At 36.2% G+C, this 26212-nt stretch overlaps 1 protein-coding gene and 1 long non-coding RNA gene across 14 annotated transcripts in view; one reads left to right on the top strand and one right to left on the bottom strand.

Annotated features, from left to right (window-relative positions):
• RNF38 (ring finger protein 38) overlaps window positions 1–26212 on the top strand; it is a 124158-nt gene that overhangs the window by 93832 nt on the left and 4114 nt on the right. For 11 of the 13 annotated variants that reach the window (XM_012533663.3, XM_012533662.3, XM_033431111.2 and 8 more), the window contains 7 exons: window positions 14420–14587; window positions 15805–15975; window positions 17994–18155; window positions 18646–18752; window positions 20128–20212; window positions 23710–23831; window positions 25384–25483. In XM_012533663.3, the coding sequence (XP_012389117.2) occupies window positions 14420–14587; window positions 15805–15975; window positions 17994–18155; window positions 18646–18752; window positions 20128–20212; window positions 23710–23831; window positions 25384–25483 (915 nt within the window). Of the gene's footprint in view, window positions 1–14419; window positions 14588–15804; window positions 15976–17993; window positions 18156–18645; window positions 18753–19249; window positions 20089–20127; window positions 20213–23709; window positions 23832–25383; window positions 25484–26212 lie in introns of those variants that run through there. The other 2 variants (XM_049710808.1, XM_049710809.1) reach the window with 2 other exon arrangements.
• LOC125964611 (uncharacterized) overlaps window positions 20282–26212 on the bottom strand; it is a 30781-nt gene continuing 24850 nt past the window's right edge. Inside the window, exon 2 of the long non-coding RNA XR_007477789.1 lies at window positions 20282–20520. This is a non-coding gene — a long non-coding RNA (uncharacterized LOC125964611). The remainder of the gene's footprint in view (window positions 20521–26212) is intronic.

Here is a 26212-nt window from a genome sequence, read left to right as displayed (position 1 = left end):
GAAAGCTCCGAATGACTTCATTATAATAGTTGGTTTAAAATGACCAATACAGGATTTATAGCGGATATCAGACAGCTGGTGGTTTGAGTCTATATTCCTGTTTCCCTCTCCCTTCTGGTTTCTTCTGGAGTAATTCAGTAGGCAAGACAGTTGGGTGCATCTTTGATTACAAGTTTCTCTAGGTCTCCATGGAGATGACAGGTACAGAGCTTCCTTTCCCTTTGTTCCTTCCAGGAACTGAGGGACTAGCTGAGAAGAGGGTTTGCCAGTCCTTAGAGCCTGAGGCCAAAATTGTATGATTTTCTGAGGTCAAAAAAGACACAAATCTAGGGACTTCGCTTGTGGTCCAGTGGGTAAGACTCCATGCTCCCAATGCAGGGGGCCGGGTTCAATCCCTGGTCGGGGAACTAGATCCCACATGCATGCCGCAACTAAAAGATCCTGCATGCCAGAACTAAGAATCGGCGCAGCCAAAATAAATAAGTAAATAAATATTATTTTAAAAAAGACAAATCTAGACATATTCTTATAAAGTTTATGGATTTTAAAGATAAGGAAAAAAAATCTTCCAAGTTTATAGACAGCAGAAATTACAAAGGAAAGGAAATCAAATCAGACTAGCGTTTGATTTTTTTTTTTTTAATCTACTGCACTGGATGCTGGAAAACAATGAAAGTACCGTATACTGACAGTTGAAAGAAAATGTGATTTTGCTCAGACATCCTTCTTCCTTCAGCCATGTTCTTTCCCTTTATGTTCATGAAACACTTAAAAAAATTAATCACATAATAATAAGTTTTAAAAAGAAAAGTTTTTCCAGACCATATTTTTTGTGGTCATAATCTGATAAAACTGTAAATCATAAGTTTTAAAAAAAGATTTTAAAAAAATGACACTGAAATATTTGAGACAAGGTTGTAAAGGAAAAATCTTCATACCATAGTCAGTGGGACAGGCCAAAGCTGTTCTCCAAGAAATTTTATAAACCTTCATTATGAACACTAATTGCTTGAGTAATTAGGGTGAAATGTTACAGAATAAACCAAAAGGAATTGGGATGAATAACTTACCAGGCAAACAACTAAAATTAATGATTTGAAAATCTATTCTTTTAATAAGGGAAGTAGCACAAAGAAAACCCAATCCTAGTGCTTTGAAAAGTTGGTAAGGATGGCACACCTCTTCTGAGCTTGGTTATAGAAAAAAGAACAAATGTAAAGAAGAGTAGAAATGATAAAAAGATATATCTCTATATGTAGGAAACATTCAAAGAATTTTTTCAGTTGTAAAATGAAAATAGCACCTGTTTCATAAGGGGTGTTGAAAGAATTAAGAGTTAATCCATTCTGAGCACTTAAACTAGTGCAAGTGGTAAGTGCTCAAGTATTGCTTCATTATTAACGATTATAATGAAATTTTATATATAACCCTGGGGGGGACAAAAGAAAACTTGAAGTTCCAAAAATTGACCCAATAATAACAGGAAAATTTGAATTACCACAGAAGTGTGAAAGCTAATCAGAGATTTACCAAGGCACGGTGACAAGATAGCTTCACAGCTGTTTTCTCTAACCTTTAGAGAGTGCTCAAATAATTCCAGGCAGCTTTTTTTTAATAAGTCAAACTCTCTATTTTGTGAAACCAGCATAGTTTTAATACCAAAAGCAAATAAAGATAGTAATCCCCCCAAACTCCCTAATGCATAGGCAGAATTTCTAAATAGATGTTTAGAAAGTACACTATAGCACCATATCAAAAGAGTAATAAACTGTGACCAAATAAGATCTATTCCAAGTAAGAGACGATAGTTTTGTATGAAAATCATATCGCATTAGCAAATAATAGAAGAAAAAGCATATGATTATAATCAAAAGATGTTGAAAAGTCAGTTAAAGTTTACTAAGAACTCTAACAAAATAGAGCAAGAAGGAAATTAATTATAATAAATAAAACTAATAGCAAGTATCCTAATCTGTGAGTGACAAATCAGTAACTAGAGAGATACTTGCTCTGTTCGTATTTATTCAGTGTTATGTTAGGAGTTCTACCAAATGCAGAATGATATTGTAATGGATATAAAACATTGAAAGAAATCATTGTATCTTTCTCCCTCTCATTATATAATTGTAGTAGAAGAAAACACAAGATATTCTGTTTGAAAGAATTTGATACAGTGCCTAAATGCAAATTACATGTACAGAAAGCAATAACTTACGTCGATCAGCTGATGAATAGATGCAATACGGTGTATCTGTGCAGTGGAATATTACTCAAAAAGTAGTGAAGTACTAATTCATGCTACCACATGGGTTAACCTTGAAAACATGCTTAGTAAAAGAAGCCAGTCACAAAAGGCTACAGATTCACAGTTTGTATGATTTCATTTATATGAAATGTCTAAAATAGGCAAATCCATAGAAGCAAAGTATGAATGAAGTGATTGCTTATCATTAGTAGAATAAATTAGGATACCTTCATACCATGGAATGAATCTATTACAAAGAATTACTTAGAATTATGCCAGGAATGTGAGTGATATCTGCAAGATATGGTTGAGCAAGAAAAACAAAATTGAGGCAAGTGTTACATTCAATTTTGTAAAACATGGTGATTAAATATTTGTATACATAGGACTCTGAACATAGAGAAAAATACAGAGAAATATATACTAGGCGTGAGGGGGGTGAGTGCTAAAGTGAAGGGAAAGGGAAGGAGGGTAGAGATGGAACCAAAGAAAGAAAAGGAAAAGACTTAATTTCAGAAAAGATGGTATCTCGTTTATGTAAAGTTACTTATTGAGTCTACATATTGAAAAATGAAACAATTGCATATGTAAACACCAGAACAATACAAGACGTAGAAAACCTGAACAGACCAATAGCTATGGAAGAAATTAAAGGCATAATAAAAAACCTGTCTTTATAGATTACATCTGAATTCTGTCTAATCTCTATAAAGAACTGAAAGTTCCAATTGTTCATAGACAAAGATAGAAATTTTCAAAGTATATTTTGTGAAGCTTACATAACCTTAATAATAAAACCTCAGACAGTACAACAGATGAAAGCGTTCAACTAGTTTCCCTCTTGAATACAGATGCAGATGCTTTAAATAATAAACCATAGCTAGTGTTATACTAAAATAGTCTATTAGCAAAGTTGAAATAATGATTATTAGAGTTTATCCTGGCAGTGCAGGATAAGTTCAACATTAGGAAAACTTTTTTTTAGTTTGTTTTTGTTTTGGGCTGCGTTGGTGCTGCGTTGGGTCTTTGTTGCTGTGCGCGGGCTTTCTCTAGTTGCGGCGAGCAGGGGCTACTCTTTGTTGCCGTGCGTGGGCTTCTCCTTGCGGTGGCTTCTCTTGTTGTGGAGCACAGGCTCTAGAGCGGAGGCTCAGTAGTTGTGGCGCACAGGCTTAGTTGCCCCATGGTAGGTGGGATCTTCTTGGACCGGTGCTCAAACCTGTGTCCCCTGCATTGGCAGACGGATTCTTAACCACTGCGCCACCAGGGAAGCCCAGGAAATGTTTTAAGGTAATAGATTTCATCAACACTCTAAAGGGAGAATGTTTTGTTAATAGATGCAAAAATATAAAATTTAGCCATCATGTCCAATAAAAGGTCTTATAATGGAAGAGGGAGTTTTATTTTCTAGAGCTGGTAGGCAAGGTTATTGAGACCGTCCCCATTGATTGAGGACAATTGACCATACTAGATAAATTATTAATATCCTAAAAGCATCAAAAGAGCTTAAAGATCAGAAGGAATTGCCAGGTCAAAATTTAAGGGATAGTAGGGATGATAGTTCTATCCTGAAGGCATGTTGTTCATTTATGCAAACTTGAACTTCAATTTTAAGTCCCATCATGAGGCACAAGAGAACAGGAATCAGAGACCACTGTTTAAGGAGTCCCCTCCTACATAGGTGACCCTTCTTAGGTAAAATAGGCACCTTAAAGGGCTGTATCCTTAGAATAAGAGTGATCAGAAACAAATGTAATTTGCGGCCAAATTCATATCAGACTGTGAAATTAGTGAAAGTACTTGGGATGGCAGGGGCCTAGAAAACATGCAGATTCTCTTTGGAGGAAGAAATCTTCAGGCTAGTTTTCAAAAAATTCAGGGACAGTAAGCAGTAAACAAAGTTAACCAAGTATGTGAGGAAAAAAGGACTACAAATGAAAACCAACAGAAATAGATCTACAGTGAGTTCACATAATCTATTTCTTTCTTTTTTTTCTTGATCTTTATTGGAGTATAATTGCTTCACAATACTGTGTTAGTTTCTGTTGCACAACGAAGCGTATCAGCCTTATGCGTACACATGTCCCCCTATCCCCTCCCTCTTTAGCCTCCCTCCCATCCTCCCTATCCCACCCTTCTATGTCATCTCAAAGCACTGAGCCAGTCTCCCTGTGCTACGCTGCTGCTTCTCACCAGCCAGCTATTTTACATTCAGTAGTGTATATATGTCGATGCTACTCTCACTTTGCCCCAGCTTCACCCTCCAACCCCATGTCCTCAAGTCCATTTTCTGTGTCTACCTCTTTATTCCTGCCCTGCAACTACGTTCATCAGTACCTTTTTTTTTTTAAGATTCCATATATATGCATTAGCATACAGTATTTGTTTTTCTCTTTCTGACTTACTTCACTCTGTATGACAGACTCTAGGTCCATCCACCTCACTACAAATAACTCAATTTCATTTCTTTTTATGGCTGAGTAATATTCCATTGTATATATGTGCCACATCTTCATTATCCATTCATCTTGTCAGTGGACATTTAGGTTGCTTCCATGTCCTGGCTATTGTAAATAGTGCTGCAGTGAACATTGTGGTACATGTCTCTTTCTGAATTATGGTTTTCTCAGGGTATATGCCCAGTAGTGGGATTGCTGGGTCATATGGTAGTTCTATTTTTAGTTGTTTTTTTTTTTTTTTTGCGGCACACAGGCCTCTCACCGTTGTGGCCTCTCCCGTTGCAGAGCACAGGCTCCAGACGTGCAGGCTCAGTGGCCATGGCTTACAGGCCTAGCCGCTCCAAGGCATGTGGGATCTTCCTGGACCGGGGAACGAACCTGCATCCCCTGCATCGGCAGGCGGACTCTCAACCACTGCGCCACCAGGGAAGCCCCTATTTTTAGTTTTTTAAGGAGCCTCCATACTGTTCTCCATAGTGGCTGTATCAGTTTACATTCCTACCAACAGTGCAAGAGAGTTCCCTTTTCTCCACACACTCTCTGACATTTACTGTTTGTAGATTTTTTGATGATGGCCGTTCTGAGCGTCAAGTGGTGATACCTCATTATAGTTTTGATTTGCATTTCTCTAATATTAATTAGTGATGTTGAGCATCTTTTCATGTGCCTCTTGGCCATCTGTATGTCTTCCTTGGTGAAATGTCTGTTTAGGTCTTCCACTCATTTTTTAACTGGATTATTTGTTTTTTTGATATTGAGCTCCATGAGCTGTTTGTATATTTTGGAAGTTAATCCTTTGTTGTTTCATTTGCAAATATTTTCTACCATTCTGAGGGTTGTCTTTTTGTCTTGTTTACGGTTTCCTTTGCTGTGCAAAAGCTTTTAAGTTTAATTAAGTCCAGTTTGTTTATTTTTGTTTTTATTTCTGTTACTTTAGGAGGTGGGTCAAAAAAGATCTTGCTGTGGTTTATGTCAAAGAGTGTTTTTCCTATGTTTTCCTCTAAGAGTTTTATAGTGTCTGGTCTTACATTTAGGTCTTTAATCCACTTTGAGTTTATTTTTGTGTATGGTGTTAGGGAGTGTTCTAATTTCATTCTTGTACATGTAGCTGCCCAATTTTCCCAGCACCACTTATTGAAGAGGCTGTCTTTTCTCCATTGTATGTTCTTGCCTCCTTTGTTGTAAATTAGGTGCCCATATGTGCGTGGGTTTATCTCTGGGCATTCTATCTTGTACCATTGATCTGTATTTCTGTTTTTATGCCAGTACCATACTGTCTTGAATACTGTAGCTTTGTGGTATAGTTTGAAGTCAGGGAGCCTGATTCCTCCAACTCCGTTTTTCTTTCTCAAGATTACTTTGGCTATTCGGGGTCTTTTGTGTTTCCATACAAATTGTAAAGTTTTTTGTTCTAATTCTGTGAAGGATGCCATTGGTAGTTTGATAGGGATTGCATTGAATCTGTAGATTGCTGTATTGTGATCTGTAGATAACAATATTGATTCCTCCAATCCAAGAACATGGTATATTTCTCCATCTGTTTATGTCATTTTTGATTTCTTTTGTCAGTGTTACATAGTTTGCTGAGTACAAGTCTTTCGCCTCCTTAGGCAGGTTTATTCCTAGGTATTTTATTCTTTTTGTTGCGGTGGTAAATGGGAGTGTTTCCTTAATTTCTCTTTCTGATTTTTCGTTGTTGGTGTATAGGAATGCCAGAGATTTCTGTGCATTAATTTTGTATCCTGCAACCTTACCGAATCCATTGATTAGTTCTAGTAGTTTTCTGGTGGCATCTTAGGATTTTCTATGTATAGTATCACGTCATCTGCAAACGGTGACGGTTTTACTGCTTCTTTTCCAATTTGTATTCCTTTTCTTTCTTTTTCTTCTCTGATTGCCGTGGCTAGGACTTCCAAGACTATGTTGAATAATAGTGGCAAGAGTGGACATCCTTGTCTTGTTCCTGATCTTAGTGGAAATGCTTTCAGTTTTTCACCATTGAGTATGATGTTTGCTGTGGGTTTGTCATATTTGGCCTTTATTATGTTGAGGTAGGTTCCTTCTATGCCCATTTTCTGGAGAGTTTTTATCATAAATTGGTGTTGAATTTTGTCAAAAGCTTTTTCTGCATCTGAGATCATATGGTTTTTATTCCTTAATTTGTTAATGTGGTGTATCACATTGATTGATTTGCGTATATTGAAGAATCCTTGCATCCCTGGGATAAATCCCACTTGATCATGGTGATCCTTTTAATGTGCTGTTGGATTCTGTTTGCTAGTATTTTGTTCAGGATTTTTGTATCTATGTTCATCAGTGATATTGGTCTATAATTTTCTTTTTTTGTGTTATATTTTTCTGGTTTTGGTATCAGGGTGATGGTGGTTTCGTAGAATGAATTTGGGAGTGTTTCTCCCTCTGCAGTTTTTTGGAAGAGTTTGAGAAGGATCGGTATTAGCTCTTCTTTACATGTTTGATAGAATTCGCCTGTGAAGCCATCTGGTCCTGGACTTTTGTTTGTTGGAATATTTTTAATTATGTTTTCAATTTAATTACTTATGTTAGGTCTGTTTATATTTTCTAATTCTTCCTGGTTCAGTCTTGTAAAATTGTACCTTTCCAAGAATTTGTCCATTTCTTCATGGTTGTCCATTTTATTGGCATATAGTTGTTTGTAGTAGTCTTTTATAAAACTTTGTATTTCTCCAGTGTCAGTTGTGATTTCTCTTTTTTCATTTCTAATTTTATTGATTTGTGTCCTCTCCCTTTTTTCTTGATGAGTCTGGCTAAGGGTTTATCAATTATGTTTATCTTCTCAAAGAGCCAGGTTTTAGTTTTATTGATCTTTGCTGTTGTTTTCTTTGTTTATGTTTCATTTATTTCTGCTCTGATCTTTATGATTTCTTTCCTTCTGCTGACTTTGGGTTTTCTTTGTTCTTCTTTCTCTAGTTGTTTTAAGTATAGGATTAGATTGTTTATTTGAGATTTTTCTTGTTTCTTGAGGCGAGATTGAATTGCTATAAACTTCCCTCTTAGAACTACTTTTGCTGCATCCCATAGGTTTAGGGTCGTCGTGTTTTTGTTGTCATTTGTTTCTATGTATTTTTTAATTTCTTCTTTGATTTCTTCAGTGATCTCTTGGTTATCGACTAGCGCAGTGTTTAGCCTCCATGTATTTGTGTTTTTACAGGTTTTTCCCTGTAATTGATTACCAATCTCATAGCATTGTGGTCAGAAAGGATGCATGCTATGATTTCAATTTTCTTAAATTTCCCGAGGCTTGATTTGTGACCCAAGATGTGATCTGTCCTGGAGGATGTTCCATGTCCACTTGAGAAGAAAGTGTATTCTGCCACTTGTGGGTGTAGTGTTCTATAAATACCCATTAGATCTGTCTGATCTGTTGTGTCATTTAAAGCTTGTGTTTCCTTCTTTATTTTGTTTGGATGATCTGTCCATTGGTGTAAGTGGGGTGTTAAAAGTCCCCTACTATTATTGTGTTACTGTCGATCTCTCCTTTCATGGTTGTTAGCATTTGCCTTATGTATTGAAGTGCTCCTATGTTGGGTGCATAAACATTTATAATTGTTATATCTTATTCTTAGATTGATCCTTTGATCATTATGTAGTGTCCCTCCTTAGCCCTGTTAACAGTCTTTATTTTAAAGTCTATTTTATCTGATACGAGTATTGCTACTTCAGCTTCCTTTTGATTTCCATTTGCATGGGATATCTTTTTCCATCCCTTCACTTTCAGTCTGTATTTGTCCCTAGGTCTGAAGTGGGTCTCTTGTAGACAGCATATATATGGGTCTTGTTTTTGTATCCATTCAGCCAGTCTGTGTCTTTTGGTTGGGGCATCTAATCTGTTTACATTCAGGTTTATTGTTGATATGTATGTTCCTATTACCATTCTCTTAATTGTTTTGGGTTTGTTTTTGTGGGGTTTTTTCTTCTCTTGTGTTTCCCACTTAGAGAAATTTCTTTAGCATTTGTTGTAAAGCTGGTTTGATGGTGCTGAATTCTCTTAGCTTTTGTTTGTCTGAAAAGCTTTTGACTGCTCCGTAGAATCTGAATGAGATCCTTGCCTTGGTTGTAGGTTTTTCTCTTTTATTACTTTAAGTATATTCTGCCACTCCCTTCTGGCCTTCAGAATTTCTGCTGAAAAATCAGCTGATAACCTTATAGGGATTCCTTTGTATGTTATTTTTTGTTTTTCCCTTGCTGCTTTTAATATTTTTTCTTTGAATTTAATTTTTGTTAGTTTGGTTAATATGTATCTTGGTGTGTTTTTCCTAGGGTTTATCCTGTATGGGACTCTCTGTGCTTCCTGGGCTTGGGTGACTATTTCCTTTCCCATGTTAGGGAAGTTTTCCACTATAATCTCTTCAAATATTTTCTCAGACCCTTTCTTTTTCTCTTCTTCTTCTGGGACCCCTGTAATTCGAATGTTGGTGCATTTAGTATTGTCCCAGAGGTCTGTGAGATTGTCTTCAATTCTTTTCATTCTTATTTCTTTATTCTGCTCCTCAGCAGTTATTTCCACCATTTTGTCTTCCAGCTCACTTATTCATTCTTTTGCCTCAGTTATTCTGTTATTGATTCCTTCTAGTGTATTTTTCATTTCATTTATTGTGTTGTTCATCTCTGTTTGTTTGTTCTTTAGTTCTTCTAGATCTTTGTTAAACATTTCTTGTATTTTCTCAATCGTGCCTCCATTCTGTTTCCGAGATTCTGGATCTTCTTTACTGTCATTACTCTGAATTCTTTTTCAGGTAGATTGACTTTTTCCTCTTCATTTATTTGGTCTTATAGGTTTTTACCTTGCTCCTTCATCTGTGACATATGTTTTTGCACCCTCTCTCTCTCTCTTTTTTTTTTTTTTTATGAGTGCGATTGTGATCCTGTCTTAATGGTGGTTTGGCCTGAGGCTTCTAATACTGAGGTTTGTAGGCTGTTGGGTAGAGCTGGGTCTTGGTGCTGAGATGCGGAACTCCGTGAGACCTCACTCTGATGAATGTTCCCTGGGGTCTGAGGTTCTCTGCTAGTCCAGTGGTTCGGCCTCAGAGCTCCCACCACAGGAGCTTCAGCCCGACCCCAGGCTTGTGAACCAAGATCCTGCAAGCTGCCTGGGGCACGGTTGGGGCGGTGGGAACCACAACAATAACAAAGTAAAAAATAAAATTAGACTAGGAAACTAACAGATGTTAGGAAGAATATAAAAATAAAAATATAGATGAAACAACAGCTGGAAGGTACATCAGTACCACAGTAGTAAAAAGGAGGGGGGAAAAGGAAAAAAAGTGGGGGGGAGGCCTTGGCTGTGGAGGGCGGGGCCTAAGCAAGGGTGAGGTTTGGGCGGTGGGTGGGGCCAATGCTCAGGACCCACAGGGCTGGAAAAAGCCCTGTGGGGGGTGGGGCTTAGGCTCAAGGAACAGAAAGAACCCAGGTATGCCCCCCACTTCTGGTCTCAGAGGGCAGGGGACCTCACCTGGGAGTCCAGAAGGCTTCCTGGGCTCGAGTGGGTGGGGCAAACTCCCTCCCACCTCTCCTCCTCTGGTCTGGGAGGGCCCCTCCCACCTGCCTCTCCTGATCTCCCTGGCCTGAGGGGCACTGATCCTGTCTGGCCTGCATTTCTCCTCCCCACTCAGTCCCCCTACATCCTACTAGTTCACTTTGGGGTTCCTCCCATCTCCTTGGCCATCAGAGTCCCCCACCAGCAGCTGGCAGGTGCCCTAGTTGTGGGGAGATGCTAGCTCCGCATATTCCCACACAGCCATCTTCTGCGTTTGTTCCACATAACCTATTTCAAACAGCATAATTAATGGTAAAACTTTGAGTGTTGTCTTTTAGAAATAAGTACTGAAACATTTATGAAGTGATAGGTTCCTAGGATTTGCTTCAGCAAAGTACAGGAAGGGGAGAAGTTGATGGGAGTGGATTGGATATATGGTTTTGTGGTTTTGGAGGCTATATGCTAGATATGGGGGTTCAGTATACTGGTATTGAACATGTTTGAAATTCCCCATAATAAATATGCAAATAAGAAAGTAAAATTGAAAAATCAAAATAATATAAAGGAAGTTAAGAATCTTTAAAAGATGTTCAAGCCCTCTATGTAGAAGATTGTAAAACTGTCTAAATACTAAAAGATTTGGCTTGAAAGATCAAAATTTGTAAAAACTGTCTGCTTTCAAACCTGACATATAGGGTGAGTAGAATTAGTGTACTCCCAAGTAAATTTCCAGTTAAGTTTTTTGATGTTACTTGAGAAGCTGATTCTGCAATTTCTATGACATTTTAAAGGACCTGGGATTATCCAGAGCAGGGAAAAGCAGAGTATTGCTGGCTGTTTTTGTAGAGTCTTATTGGAATACAACTATGCTTATTTATTTATCTGTCATTTGTGGCTGCTTTGTGCAGGGACCAGGATGGCCCACAAGCTTAAAGTATTTACTTTTCTGGCCCTATATGAAATAGTTGGCCAACTAACGCTCTGGTCTAGAATCTCTAAGGCCACTTGGTCCTCAGAGTATGTCTTGGATCAGCTGATCATCAGCAGCAGCATCACCTAGACATTTGTTAAAAATGCAGATTCTCAGACTATACAATAGACTTACTAGGTAAGCGATCCAGCAATCTGTTTTAACCCAGGTGATTCTAATGCACACTACAATTAAGAGAACCTCTGGTGTATAATTCTGAAGTAGAACAAGGTGGGTAGAGTAGCTCTTCCAATTATTAGGACTAATTATAAAGCTATATGAAGGTATTTTTGCCAGAATAATTAAATATGCTAGTGAAATAGAATATAAGCTCAGAGATAAACTAACAGATTTAAGAATACTTTATATATGATATATAACTGCAGATGAGTTGGGAGAAGACAGAATTTTTAATAAATGATGCTGGGACAATTAGATATCCAAATGAAAACATGAAACTGGATCCTTTATCTCATACCATCTACAAATGTCAGTTCCAGGTAGATTAAAGACATAAATGTTAATGGCAATATAAGCTTTTAAGAAAGTAAAATGGGAATGGCTTCATGACCTTAAGTAGGGAAGGCTTTCTTTAAGACATAGGAAAAGCACTAACTATACGGAGAACTGTTGATAAATTAAAGAACTTATGTTCATTGTGAGAAATAGACTTAGACATATATTTTGGTCACTTAATTTTTGGCAAAAATGCCAAGGGAATTCCAGGAGAGAAAGGAAGGTCTTTTTCAGTAATGGTGTGAAAACAACTGGATATCTATGTGGATAAATTTGAACCTTGGCTCCTACTTCATATAGTACACAAAAATAAAGTTGGTTTCTAGATTTAAATGTGAAAGATAAAATAAAATAAAAGAGATGTCTTCATAAGGTAGGCAAAGATTTCTTAAACAGGATATATGAAGGTACTAGCTGCTTGGTAAAACACCAACATACTGGATTTCATTAAAATAAAAAATTTCTGCTCATCCAAAAGCCAGTATTTTAAAGGTGAAAAAGCAAGCCACTGTCTGGAAGAAAATATTCTCAATACTATTTCTGAGAAGGGAGTAGAATCCAGAACATTAAAGATTTTGTATACATATCCATTAAAATCAGATCTAAGATAGGTGCCTGTGAGCATCATTTTTGAAGGTTCTTCATTAGTAACGCAGAAAGACAAGAGTAATAATTGTGTTGAGTCTTAGCAAATATAGTTGTATACATAGAAAAGGAGATTGTAATTTTTAAAAGTACTAGAATTAAAAAATTGGATAACGTTGTTAGATTCGAGAAACATAAAATTAGTAACTTTTCTCATTACTAGCACTTAACCAATTTGACGTGGGGACTTCCCTGGCGATCCAGTGGTTAAGACTCTGAGCTTCCACTGCAGGGGGCAAGTGTTTGATCCCTGGTTGGGGGACTAAGATCCCACATGCCATGTGGTATGGCCAAAAAAGAAAAAGAAAGAAGAAAAAAGGCAGTTTGACATGGAAATAGAGAAAAATAATCTATCAGCAATATAACAAAGTCTACAAACTTACAAAAGAATTTTGAGGAATAAATTTAATAAGAATAATATAATCTTTATGAAGAAAACTAATTTCTTGAAGGTACAGTACTGTAGTAGTGAACATGTAATGACATGTATTCCAATGAAAAGCTGTAATATAAAATTATGTCCTTTGTAAAATAACATTTAATACAATTAATATAAATTAGGATTCCAGTGGGTTTTGAAACTGGATAAAATTACTTAAGGTTATTTACATAAGAATAAATGTGTGAAAATGGCCCAAAAATAAAATGAAAAGAAAGTATGGTAATGAGAAGAATTTGTCTTACTAGCTACTAACTTTTCTAGTAAGATACTAGAATTGACACAGCACAGATTTGGCAGGAAATAGATCCAGGTATGTTTGGGAAGTTATTGATGGAAAAAAGATGTATTTCGGTTTAGAGGAAAAGGGAGGGTTTATTTACCATTAAATAAAGGGTTTAACAGAAGATAAAACATGAACTGGGAAAATATTTTTGTTCCACGTATCTCTAATTAGAAAGCCAAACTATAATGTTAATGGACAACCTTGTAGAAAGTGGGCAGTGAGCAAAGGCTATAGATTATTTACATAAATATGTAATGGTTAATAAACATATTAAAAGATGTTGAACCTTTCTAATCAGAGAAATGCAAATTTAAAGCAAGCCGGTTGTGATATTGTTTTTTTTCACCTCCCCCATTCTTCTAGTAGGTAAGCATGCTTGTAATGCAAATACATCTACCTGGAATGGAGATGCTGGGAGTCCTATTGTTACTGTTGGGATTGTGACTTAATCCATCCAGACTTTTGCTAAAGTTTAAAATACATTCACCCCTTTACCCAGTCACCCCTATGAAATAAATGAAACTAATATGTAAGGATATATGTTCAGTGACATTTTTTATGGTTGTATTTGAATTGGTAAAAAGAGTGAATACAACTTGAATGTCCACTAGTATATAAATGATAGGACTGTGTTAAAGTGATGAGTGTACTTGAAATATCTTGTTAGTGTCAGAAAGAATGAATTGCTTTTAATTTCCTTGAAGAGATATCTACAATATTAATTGAAAAAAGTAAGTTGCAGGGTAATATCTCATTTCTGTTAAGAACAAAACCAAACATGACAATAGTTCATGGATAATCATGCTAGCATATGTTTATATACTCATGGAGAATGATGTGGGAGAACACATTATTAATATTGATTTCTTCCAGATAGGGTGGGAATAAAACTGGCCAGGAGAGAAGGAAATTATTTAACTTTTTAAAAATGCTGTCAATACTTTACATTGTTTCACTAGTTGCAATTAAACAAAGTTTTTTTTTCTGTTGAATGTCACCAGGTCATTAGAAGATATGTTTCATTTTTCCAAATGTCCTCTTTAGAAAAATTTTCTGCTCTTAAGAGCAGGCTAGAAGAGTTAATATAGCAATTCATTATTCTCCTGGACTTTTTAAGTCTTTTTGAGGGAAGACTTTAGACCCAGGTCACTGGGTATCATATAGTACTCTTGAAACAGTCACCTTTCTTTTCTTTTGATAAGAATATTTTGGTTGAAACTGTAGTACATTGTGAAAATATGTGCAGCGAAGAGGAGAATCAATAAATGCCCAGATCTTAATTTTTAATAGTTGATGTTTTACCCAAACAGTTAAAACTTCTAATGTTCTGTTTTTCTTTCCTAATAGCTCCATCAGGGCACCGTTCCTGTTTCTTACACAGTAACAACAGTGGCACCACATGGGATTCCCCTCTGCACAGGCCAGCACATCCCTGCTTGCAGTACACAACAGGTCCCAGGATGCTCTGTGGTTTTCAGTGGACAGCACCTCCCTGTCTGTAGTGTGCCTCCTCCAGTAAGTCTGTGCAGTCCTTCTTTAGAGTGGCTAAATGTGTTATATAAGCAAAACCTGAGAGACTTGTACCTTTTCAGTTTCAAGTAAAAAAGGCAATTTTATTGCAACAGAAATTTCAATAGCACCTGTACAGTAACAGTTTAATAAAATTAGCTTTAAAACTTGATAACGTTTTTACATTAATTAAATTACACATATTTTAATATCCTTTGAAGGTCAAAGCATGTTCCTCACATATCAGCACTTTATAATTAAACCTTGATAAAGACTGGGCTTGGGGTTTTAACATAGGATATTGGACTGGTTAGTAATAAAGTCTCAGAGACTTTAGTGATCAACATTAATAGTCTCAGCACTTACTGGGTTTTAACAGGCACTTTGAATACTTGGTCTTACTTATTCCTCACTATAGGAAGCCTGATGAAACTGAAAATGACTTGCTTAATATCATAAAGAAAAATTAGCTTGAGAAAACAGGGGTTCACGCTCACTTCTTTCTGCCTCTTACAAGCTATGCTTTATCCTTTACCAGCCCCCAGTCTATCCTCCTTATTTCAAAAATGAGGTTGCTGAAAACCAGAGGATTTAAATGACTTGTCGAAGGTCAATAATGTCTTCAAAGTAAATCACTTTGCTAAATCTTAATATAATCCTAATATCCGTGTTTGAATTTGAGATTAAAACAAACACATACATACAAATACCAACACCAATTTAACAGATTAATTTACCCATGCTTGGTTTCTCAGTAATAGATTATAGAACCAGTGTTCTAAATTAGCAGACTAAAATATTGAGAGACCATAAAGCATTTAGTTGTGAGTTGGGCTCTTAGAAATAAAATCTACAAGATTGAAAAGGAGAGCTTCTTGGAAAGTAGTACTATCTGCTGTATTTTAAACCAAGTGGAAAGAGATTCCTCTTCTGTGCAGCACTTTCCCTCCATTTCATAGGTGTTACAAAAGCTTAAGTAAAAGGTACGTGTTTTGACTGGTTTATAAGAACTATATAAGATCCAGAATAATTACTAGTTACCATTATTTTACTAACAGATGCAAAATACACTAGTATTTCATTGTTAATATAGGTTATTAAAACGTTTTGGTATGATTTTTGGGAGGGATATGGCAGTAACATTTTAATCTCACTGTATAGGTTTTTTAAAATTAATTATATATTCTAATACTTTTAACAAAAAATAATGGTTTCTCTTACAGATGCTTCAGGCATGTTCAGTTCAGCACTTACCAGTACCATACGCTGCGTTTCCACCCCTTATTTCTAGCGATCCATTTCTTTTACATCCTCCTCACCTTTCTCCCCATCATCCTCCTCATTTGCCACCTCCAGGCCAGTTTGTCCCTTTTCAAACACAGCAGTCACGATCGGTAGGTATCTCTACTCTTACTTATATCCTTAACTTTCACAGAATGTTTAGACCTAAAAGACAGATTAATTCAGTAGATGTAAGTTGTTACCATTTAAAAATTATAACTTAGGCACTTCTGTGGTTCTTAAAAGAATTAAGGAATCCCCACTGATACAAATATATATAGATATAATTTATCTAGAATTATCTTGGCTTCTTAAGTTTTTCTAGTTATTTTATATGTCACTTATCTAATCAAATTTATTCTTTCGTATCTGCAGTCCTTTGGGAAGTAAATGTAAAAAAAATACAGTCTGGTTTTTCCTTTCATGTGTTTCTAAAATGGAAAATGAAAATATTATAGAATTATTTATACTCGTTAGAATAATATTTATATTCATTTAGGCAAGTAAATTAATCCTTTGAACCTCAACTGTTTTTTCCAAAGGCTGGTTTTCTACTGTGTTTTGATGAAAAGTATATGAGATAGTCTATTAATATAGTTAACTCTGTCCTGGGGATGGAATGTAGCTGAGAGGCATATTATTTCACCGGGCTGGAAGAGGTAAGCACTGTATCAGTGGAAGGAAAGACACAGGAAGAAGACCCCATTGTTTTTTTGGACAGGCCAAGTTGAACCATCTGAACCATCAGGCATTAAGGGAGAATAGGGGAAAGAACATATAGAAATGGTTAGAGTGGAACTGGAGTGGAAATGGTTGGCCCTGTGAAAGGAGCTTGACGGTTACTCTAGCAGAGCCTGACCATCCTTTACTTAGGATTTATGCCCCATGCTCGGTCTCAGGCAGAGGTGAGAGGTGAGGTTACCTGGCTAATCTGAAAAGTTAAAGTTATTCCTACCAAAAAATCTTTTATTAGAATCAGGATAGGATTCATGCCAGGATGTTCCTTAGGAAGCTTTTCCCGTACCTGGGAATTCAAGGTTAAAACTAAATTTAGTCATCATACAAGCATACATAAACTTCCTCAATCAAGCGTACATAAGCTTCCAAAGTAAAGTGTTAGCAGTTACTTGTATTTGAATACTGTGTTGCCATTTTCTAACTGTGGAAAGAAGTTAGACTAACATTTAAGAATGTATGTTCCCAAGAGAATCAAAATGAAAATATTATCCCCAAAATGTCCTAATAGCCAAAAAGTGGAAACAGTCCAAAAGTCCATTAACTGATGAATGGATAAAGCATGGCATATCTACAGTTGATTATTATTCAACTATAAAAAGGAATGAAGTACTAATACACAAACTACACAAACACAAGATGGATAAACCTTGAAAACATTCTGCTAAGTGAAAGGAGCCAGATACAAGGGCCACATAGTATATGATTCCATATATATGAAATATCCAGAATAAGCAAATCTGTAGCAAATGTGCTTTGCATAGCACTGTGTGCTTTTTGAGCATTGTCTCAGTGTTCACAACACACTTTTTAAGTAGGCTGTGAACATATCAGTTCTGTAGATGATAGTATTGAGGTTCAGATTATAAGTAATTTATATATAAGCCACATGGCTCATTAGTTGCAGTACCAAGAGTTTGTCTAATGCCAAAGCCTGTAAACTTTCTACTATAGTGTACAGCCTGCTGTGTTCTATTCCATTTAGCCTTATTTAGTTCTCATTTACAATATGTACTGTTTGATTTCATCTGTTAAAGGTTGTTTCTGAAAACCTGATGTAGGTCAGTGTGCCATGACTAAAAAAGTAATATTAACTTTCATATAATTGGCTTACTACATGACTTTTTGTCTTTCCTTCTGTCATTTTTAAAGAACGTTCAAATAGTGAAAGAAATATTTAATAACATGTTTGAGAGATTTTCTTACTGAAATTCAGTTAAAGGCAGTAAGATTTTACTATAGGCTGTATGTCCACATGTATGAATTTAGATTGATGTAAACATCAAGAAATGCATGACCTTAAAGATGTATTTTGGGGTTTTTGATTTTTGTTACTATAAAGCACAATCTGTTTAAATATTGGAAGTATATTAGTTTGCTTTTTCCCACCCCTCAGCCTCTGCAAAGGATAGAAAACGAAGTGGAACTCTTAGGAGAACATCTTCCTGTAGGAGGTTTTACTTACCCGCCATCAGCCCATCCCCCAACATTGCCTCCATCAGCTCCTTTGCAGTTCTTAACACATGATCCTTTGCATCAGGAGGTTTCCTTTGGAGTAGTAAGTTTTCATTCATTGTTATTAATTTATTACTTGATTACTTGTTTTGAGTTCTGTTTCTTTTTTTTTTTTTTAATATTTATTTATTTATTTGGCTGCACCAGGTCTTAGTTGCAGCATGCGGGATCTTTAGTTGTGGCATGTGGGATCTAGTTCCCTGACAAGGGATGGAACCCGGGCCCCCTGCATTGGGAGCGCGGAGTCTTGACCACTGGACAACCAGGGAAGCCCCTCGAGTTCTGTTTCAGTATAACTCTACATGTTTAGAATTTTAAATGTATTCTTGCAGTCAGTTGGAAAATTATATTTAGAAGTACACCTAAGTGTACGTTTTAAACAAGCTGTCGCATCTGTGTTAACATTTAAGAAATACTAAATACCACTTGAACAGTAAACTTCCTAGGTTTTTAAAAAGAGACTTTATTCGACAGCTTAAAAAGTTGTGAACGTAGAATGATTTAAAATTGTTTTACCATTTTTTTCTCTACAGTCTTACCCTCCATTTATGCCTCGGAGGCTCACAGGACGTAGTAGATATCGATCCCAGCAGCCAATACCACCTCCCCCTTATCATCCCAGCTTACTGCCATATGTGTTGTAAGTTCTGTCTTTTTTATTTTAATGAGTTCTGAATTTTGACATCCTTGAGATTCTCTTTCCTTTATGAACATTTCTGTGTGGTATATATTTAATTTAGAGTGTGTTAGATATTTGTTTTTATTTAACAATATTAAGAGGTCCCCCCCTCTTTCAGTTGTTAAGAGGTTGGGGTCGGGGGGACCATTTAAGGGTGAAAGAAAGAGCAAGGACAAGGTAGAAGTTGGGGGGCGTGGGGGAGAAATTTGTGAGCCAGAAGATAGGTTTAACGAATCAAAAGATAGAGAAGTTTAAATTTTTTGCCTCTTTTACGGCTGGCATCACTTGCCACCTTCTTTTGGTTATCGAGCATTTGATGATGCTACTTCTCTCAGAGGAAGAGGGAGAAAGAAGTTGTATTTTTGTGCCTTAGAAATACTCTTCTAGGATTAAGTTTGTAACAGAAACACCCATAGCTTAAATATGACAATTCTTTATTTCTTTTTCATGTAATAAAGTCTAGAAGTAGGCAGTTCAAACATGGTTTGTTAGCTCCATAACCCTGAGGAATGATTCTACTATCTTCAGAATTTTATGGCTTCCTCTGCATGATATAAGATGACTCCTCAGGCTCTAGCCATTACATCCACATTCCAGCTAGCAAAAATGAAGATGGATCTCTCTGCCTACCTGCCTCCTCTCAAGGATACTTCCTAGAAATTGCATGTATGACTCCTGCCTACGCCCCATTGGCCAGAATTTAGTCTCATGTCTGTAACTACCTTCTAGGAAGGCTGGGGAATGTTGTCTTTATACCAGAGGGCCATGTGCCTGTATCATACTATTTTGATAATTGTAGCTTTATTGTAAGTCTTAAAATCAGATGGTATAAATCTCCCAACTTCATTCTTAAACTGATTTTATTTAAAGTCTTTTTCATGTCCATATAAATTGTAAAATCAGCAATCAGTTTCTACTTTTAAAAAGTTGGCATTGTGGTAGGGATTACATGAAATCTGTAGGTGAGTTTTGGAAGAGAATTGACATCTTTAACAGTATTGAGTCTTCTGGCCTACTTATATGGTATATTTCTCTATTCATCTTTTAAAATTTATCTTAGCAGTATTTTTACAGTTTATATTATACAGGTCTTGCACATGTTTAGTTAAATTCATCCATAATGTTTCATGTTTTTTTATGCTGTTGTGAATGGTATTTTTTTAATGTCAGTTTTTAATTGTTTATTACTAGTGAAGTCAGTTTCTTTAAAAGGTTGTCACTGATCAACACTGACCATTCTTTATCCATTTAGCCCTGGCCTTGTTCTTCTCATCCTGTTCATTGAAATAATGTATTAATGCATTATCAATGCTTGTGTTGCTTATTTTCATTGCAGATCAATGCTTCCAGTGCCACCTGCAGTGGGCCCAACTTTCAGCTTTGAATTGGATGTGGAAGATGGAGAAGTAGAAAATTACGAGGTTAGTAGGTGAAATGTGAATTAATTTGGGGAATTTTGTACGCATAAAAATATTGTGCTACTCAACTCATTGATGTAATTAAACATTTATTAGGTAAATCCATTGTATATTTCAAGATACAGATGTGGGCTTCCCTGGTGGTGCAGTTGGTTGGGGGTCCGCCTGCCGATGCGAGGGACACGGGTTCGTGCCCCGGTCCGGGAAGATCCCACATGACGCGGAGCGGCTGGACCTGTGAGCCATGGCCGCTGGGCCTGCACGTCCGGAGCCTGTGCTCCGTGGCGGAAGAGGCTGCAGGAATGAGAGGCCTACGTATCACAAAAAAAAAGAAAAAGAAGATACAAATGTGTCAAAAATACTGTTCATCCTTAAAGATATTTCAGCATGTACCACACAGTTATGATAACAAAATAGACTTTGGTGCTCTATTAGAATTACATACAATTCCTGTGAAAGAATGTAAAAGAAAATGGTGAATTAGGAGTGGATGTTCTGAAACCATGCCAGTTCTGAACTATGGGAACTGCAAATAGAAAAGAGTACATCTTGAAAGACATTTTAACACTGGAATCAACAGGATTTGATCATTGAATGGTTTGTGGTAGTGTCAGGGTTATAAGTGGGAAGGTCGCAAGAGAAGATGCTTTGCAAAAGGACTACAATAGCTAGTGCAGAAGGCAAACTCAAAGATGATGGGGCAAATAGACAGTGTTGACATTGTCATATTATTTGAGGTTAGGAATAGGACAGACAGTTAAGGGTTGGAAGGCACATTTGGATTTGGAAATGTTGAATGTGAGTGACTATGTGACTGTTTTTGTACTGCCTTACCCCAGCCTCACTCTATTTATGAGTCTCTATTTATGCAGTATGAATACTGGAACAGGGTTTTTTTGTTCATTTTTTTAGGTGAATTGAACCTGGGAACAGGGAGGAAAGACACATATGCAAACACAGTCTTGCAGCACCTTTTTTTTTTGCATGTGGAAGAGATCAGGCCAAATGCTATCTATGTCCTTTTGTAATTTTTAAAATGCCATTATGTTACTTTCTGCATACAGTCACAATGCAGTGTCCTTTGGATTGCATTCTCAGATTTCTTGAGAAAGGGGCTATAATAATTTCCTGTTTCTACACTGTTTATGCTAGTTTTGTACAGAGTGGTAAGAAAAGGAGTTGGTTATCCTTTAGGCATTCTGTATTAAAATTAAGTCATAAGTCATGTTGCTGAAAAGGACAGCTCTTTGTTAAATCATATACATATCAGTGAAAAAACAGTGATACATACCATCCTAGTATAAGAAAAATATTTTGTGTTTGGCATTGGAGTCCCTTTCTTGTTTTTTTTTAATTTTAATTTTTATCTTTTGGCCCCGCCATGTGGCAGCAGGATCTTAGTTCCCTGACCAGGGATCAAACCTGCGCCCCTGCAGTGGAAGCGTGGAGTCTTAACCACTGGACTGCTAGGGAAGTCCCAGGAGTCCCTTTCTAAATTGTATTTTGGGTTGACTATGTTTAATCTTCTGCAAAGTCATACTTTAATCCAGTCAATAGTCTTGTTTACTTTTCTGGTTTTGTCTCATAGTATACATGCCTACAACACACCCTAGTCCAGAGTACTCACCACTTTTTGAGTCTGCCCTATACATCCTTGCTTCAGTGCCTTTATTCCCCTTGATTCTTCTGCTTAAGAACTTTTCCCCCTTCCTGCACATGGCCATCTTTCAAGAACCAGTTAAAAACCTGCTACCTCTGTGAAAGGCATTTCTAGCCCATTCCCAGGTCTATGTGAGTCTCTCCCTCCTTTTTGCTCTCATAGGTCTTATAAAACAATACATACTAATCATGTCCTGCCTTCAGTTGTCTTGCTTTCAGATCATGTAGGTTTGTTGAGGGCTCAATTATCATTACATTCTCCATCCAATAAGGGTTTAAAATAATGGTCATAAATTATATTACTTGACCTATAGAATATAAAATATAGGTGTAAAAGATATATCACCTCTATCATAAACTTTATAGCTAATTGTAATCAGCATCAATTAAATTTAACAAATTACCATCTACTTAGGGACATGCATGGGGAAGGGGGAGCAATTTATTTAGAAGACACAATTCTCCAAATAAAGCTGCACCAAAAGCAGTGTTGCAGCAGCATCATGTTAAAACACAGTTATCACAGCATTGATTATTGATATTATGGGAAATTAAATTTATTCCTCTCATTGTCCATCATTATTTCTTTGTTACCTATCCTCTTAACCCTGTGGCAGCCTTAAAAAAATAAAAAAGAGGGGAAGCAGCAGGCACATGGCTGCCTGATTGTAGGATAAAGCAAATAAGCAATTAGAGCCATTGAAAACTGGGAGAAAGGAGGTACTAGTGTAAAATCAAGCATAATAGCTGCAATGTGTTGAAACATATCAACTGTGTTAAAATCCATGAATTCATAAGTGATACTTCAAAAAATAAAAGAAAAACTCATTGGCCTTATCCTGCCTATTTTATATAAATTAAACTACTGAGCATAGTTTAATATGAGGCAATTGATCAGTGTAGAAGTATTTCATCTAATGAAGAAAGAGTGATAGAATACTACCGTTTTGCCATCTTTAATGAACTAATGGATATAGGCAGTGTTCCATCAGTGCTAACTAACATAACAACTAGACGTGCTGAGCCTTACGATGGAAATAGTAAAATCTTCCAATTTATAGTAAGTACAGGGGACAAGGAAGGCACGTTATTAAACCACATGAGTCAGGGATGGGGAGGTTCAGTCAGCAAAATTCAGACTACGAATTCCTATAGGCCATTAACCTGGTTTCTTTAACAAATAAAAGAGTAAAAAAAAATACTTGAGATGTCAAGCAGTGGTAACATGGATTTATTTGGATCCTAATTTGAACAAACTATTTCAAAAAGTGTTTTGAAAATAATTGAAACAATCAGAGGTATTTGACATTAAGGAATTACTAATTCTGGGGGTGTAATGATGTTAGTGTGGTTATATTCTTTTAAAAAGTGTTTTAGTTTTTAGATTGGTGGTGGTTCTCAACCTGGGGACAATTTTATCCCTTAGAGGCTATTTAGCAACATCTGGAGATATTTTTGTAGAGGCCAGGGTTACTGCTAAACATCCTACAGTGCACAGAAAAACGTCCCACAAAATTTTATCCAGCCCCAAATGTCCAAAATGCTGAGGTTGACAGACTGTCTTAAAGATAACAAACAGAACTATTTCACCAATGAAATACCATGTTTTAGTTTTCTTTCAAAATAATCTGGGGTTTAGGAGTGGACAGTAAAAGATGAAATAAATTAGCTGTGAATTGTTGAGCCTGGGTAATGAGCATGTGGAAGTAGTTTCTTTATACTATTTCTCTACTTCTGTATGTATTTAAAATTTTTCCATAATAAAGGTAGTTTAAAATATATATATATTGGAATATAAAATTTAAAGAAAAATGCAGCTATGTCTCTCTTTCCCTCTGCAGGCCCTGTTAAACCTAGCAGAGCGACTGGGAGAGGCCAAGCCTCGAGGACTGACTAAAGCAGACATTGAACAACTTCCTTCTTACCGGTTCAATCCTAACAACCACCAGTCAGAACAGACTTTGTAAGTATATTTTCCTGACCTCATTCTGTGTTAAATTTCATTTTCCACCTTTTGTGAAATAAAAGCTTGGAAGTCAAAGATAACCTGATAAAGATAAGTAGTGACTATTTCATACTCTAGGCCTATGCTGTCCAGTAAGATAGTTGCTAGTCACATGGGGCTATTTAAATTAAATAAAATAAAAGTTAAAATTTTTAGTTGCACTAGCTAGTGATGCTATATCAGGAGATGTAGATGTAGAACATTTCTATCACCTGAGAAAGTTCTGTTGGACAGTGCTGTTCTGGATTTTTAGGTGGCCTAGAAATCTTATGGTTTTTAATTCAAACACTAGAATTATATTAGATTGAAGTTTCATACCTGTAAAATTTGAGGGTTTTACCTGAAGATTCTCCTTATTATAGTATCTTTTTTAATAGCAACTCTGCTAGATACAATTCACATTTAAAGTGTATAATCCAATGGGTTTTAGTATATTCATAGAATTTTGCAACTCTGAATTTGATTTGCATCATCACAATCAAGTTTACACCATTTTCATCACCCGCAATAGAAACCTCATCTATTAGTAACCACTCCCCATTTCTCCCCAACCCTCTAAACCCTGGCTCAGCCCCTACTGTATCACTTCATTCCTAATTGGCTATACCATTTTACATTCCCACCAGCAGTGTATAGAAGTTTTCAGTTTCTCCACATCCTCACCAACGCTTGTTATTGTCTGTCTTTTGATTCTAGCCATCCTAGTGGGAGTGAAGTGGTATCTCACTGATTTGATTTCCATTTCCCAGGTGGCTAGTGATGTTGAGCTCTTTTACTATACTTATTGGCCATTTATATATCTTTAGAGAAATGTGTATTCACATTCTTTGTCCATTTTTTAATTGGGTTGTCTTTATTGAGTTGTAGAAGTTATTTGCATATTATACATATAAATCCTTATAAGATTTATGATTTTCAAAAATATCTTCCATTCTGTGAGTTAGTTGTCTTTTCACTTTATAGATTGGCATCTTTAGAAGCACTTTTTTTTTTAATGGATGAAGTTCAGTTTATCTGTGTTTTCTGGTTGTTGTTTCTTGTGCTTTTGATACTATCTCTAAGAAACCATTGCCTATTCCAAGGTCATGAAGATTTACTCCTGTGTTTCCTTCTAAAAGTTTAATTGTATTTAGCTTTTACATTTAGGCTTTTCATTTTTTAGTTAATTTTCGTATATTGTGTGAGGTAGGGGTCCAACTTCATTCTTTTGCATATGGGTATCCAGCTGTTCCAACCCCATTTGTTGAATATAATAGTATCTTCAGTATTAAGGTTGTCTTGGATGTTAAGCCGGAAATTTTCTTGATGATCTCTCACTCAGTAAAGCAAAGCACTCCTACTAAATTTCTTAATATCATGCTTTTTTCGAGGTATTGATAGATTATTTTGTTTTAAAATTTAAATATTTTGATAAGTGAGACAGTAAGTGGTTTTGTAGGCTTCGATAGTTGTAACAAAATAGAAACCCCACTTGGTTTTATGGTTAAACAATCTTTTTGCTTTATTTTAGGTGTGTAGTATGCATGTGTGATTTTGAGTCAAGGCAGCTACTTAGAGTTTTACCCTGTAACCACGAGTTCCATGCCAAGTGTGTCGACAAATGGCTTAAGGTAAAATGATGGCATCTGAAGAGAATGACATCGCATTTTCTTTCTTATGCATCATAGTTTCATGTAGAGTAAGTCCATGGTTTGGTGGAGGGTGATTAAGGAGACAAAATTAAAACACAGCTTTCAGTATGATTTCTGCAAATTAAGAGAAAGACCAGTAGAAATGAACTACAATCATCAGTGTGGGAGTGATTGAGCAAAATCTGAAAATGGGTTTTCTGTCCTTGATAATCAATATGTCCTAACTTTCTTCTAAGAGTTTAGAGGGGACCTCACTGGAGGTTCTTTGTCAGAGATTTACATGAGAAATAAACCTCTAGTGCTTTTACATAATTCTGACCATTTTCTCCTTTGTGTATATGGGTCGGGGGGAGTCCAGAGACACAAATTCTAATAGTATGCCAGGGTGAAATTATTTCAGGGACTTCTTATTTTCTATTTTTTATAATAGTAGGATAAAAATGTGATGAAGTAAAATAATTTAGTAAACTTAATGGTTTGTTTTAGATTATTCTGAGTAGGAGATGATAATACTGGCTTAGATAACTTCACGGTTGGTGAGGAAGACAGATGAGTTAAAATAAAATAGAATCAGTCCTCTGTGTGAGCACAGATTAAGGGTACCCAGTTTAGTCCAAACTGAATCCTGAAGGCAAAGAGTCTAGACTTTTTAGAAAAATGAGGTTATTATATATGCATAGCCCTGACATGTGAGAACAGAGAATGACC

This window comes from Orcinus orca, chromosome 6, assembly GCF_937001465.1.
Source record: "Orcinus orca chromosome 6, mOrcOrc1.1, whole genome shotgun sequence".
NCBI classification, from domain to species: Eukaryota; Metazoa; Chordata; class Mammalia; order Artiodactyla; family Delphinidae; genus Orcinus; species Orcinus orca.
Note: the sequence above shows the minus strand (reverse complement) of the source record. Positions and strands in the feature narration are given on the sequence as shown.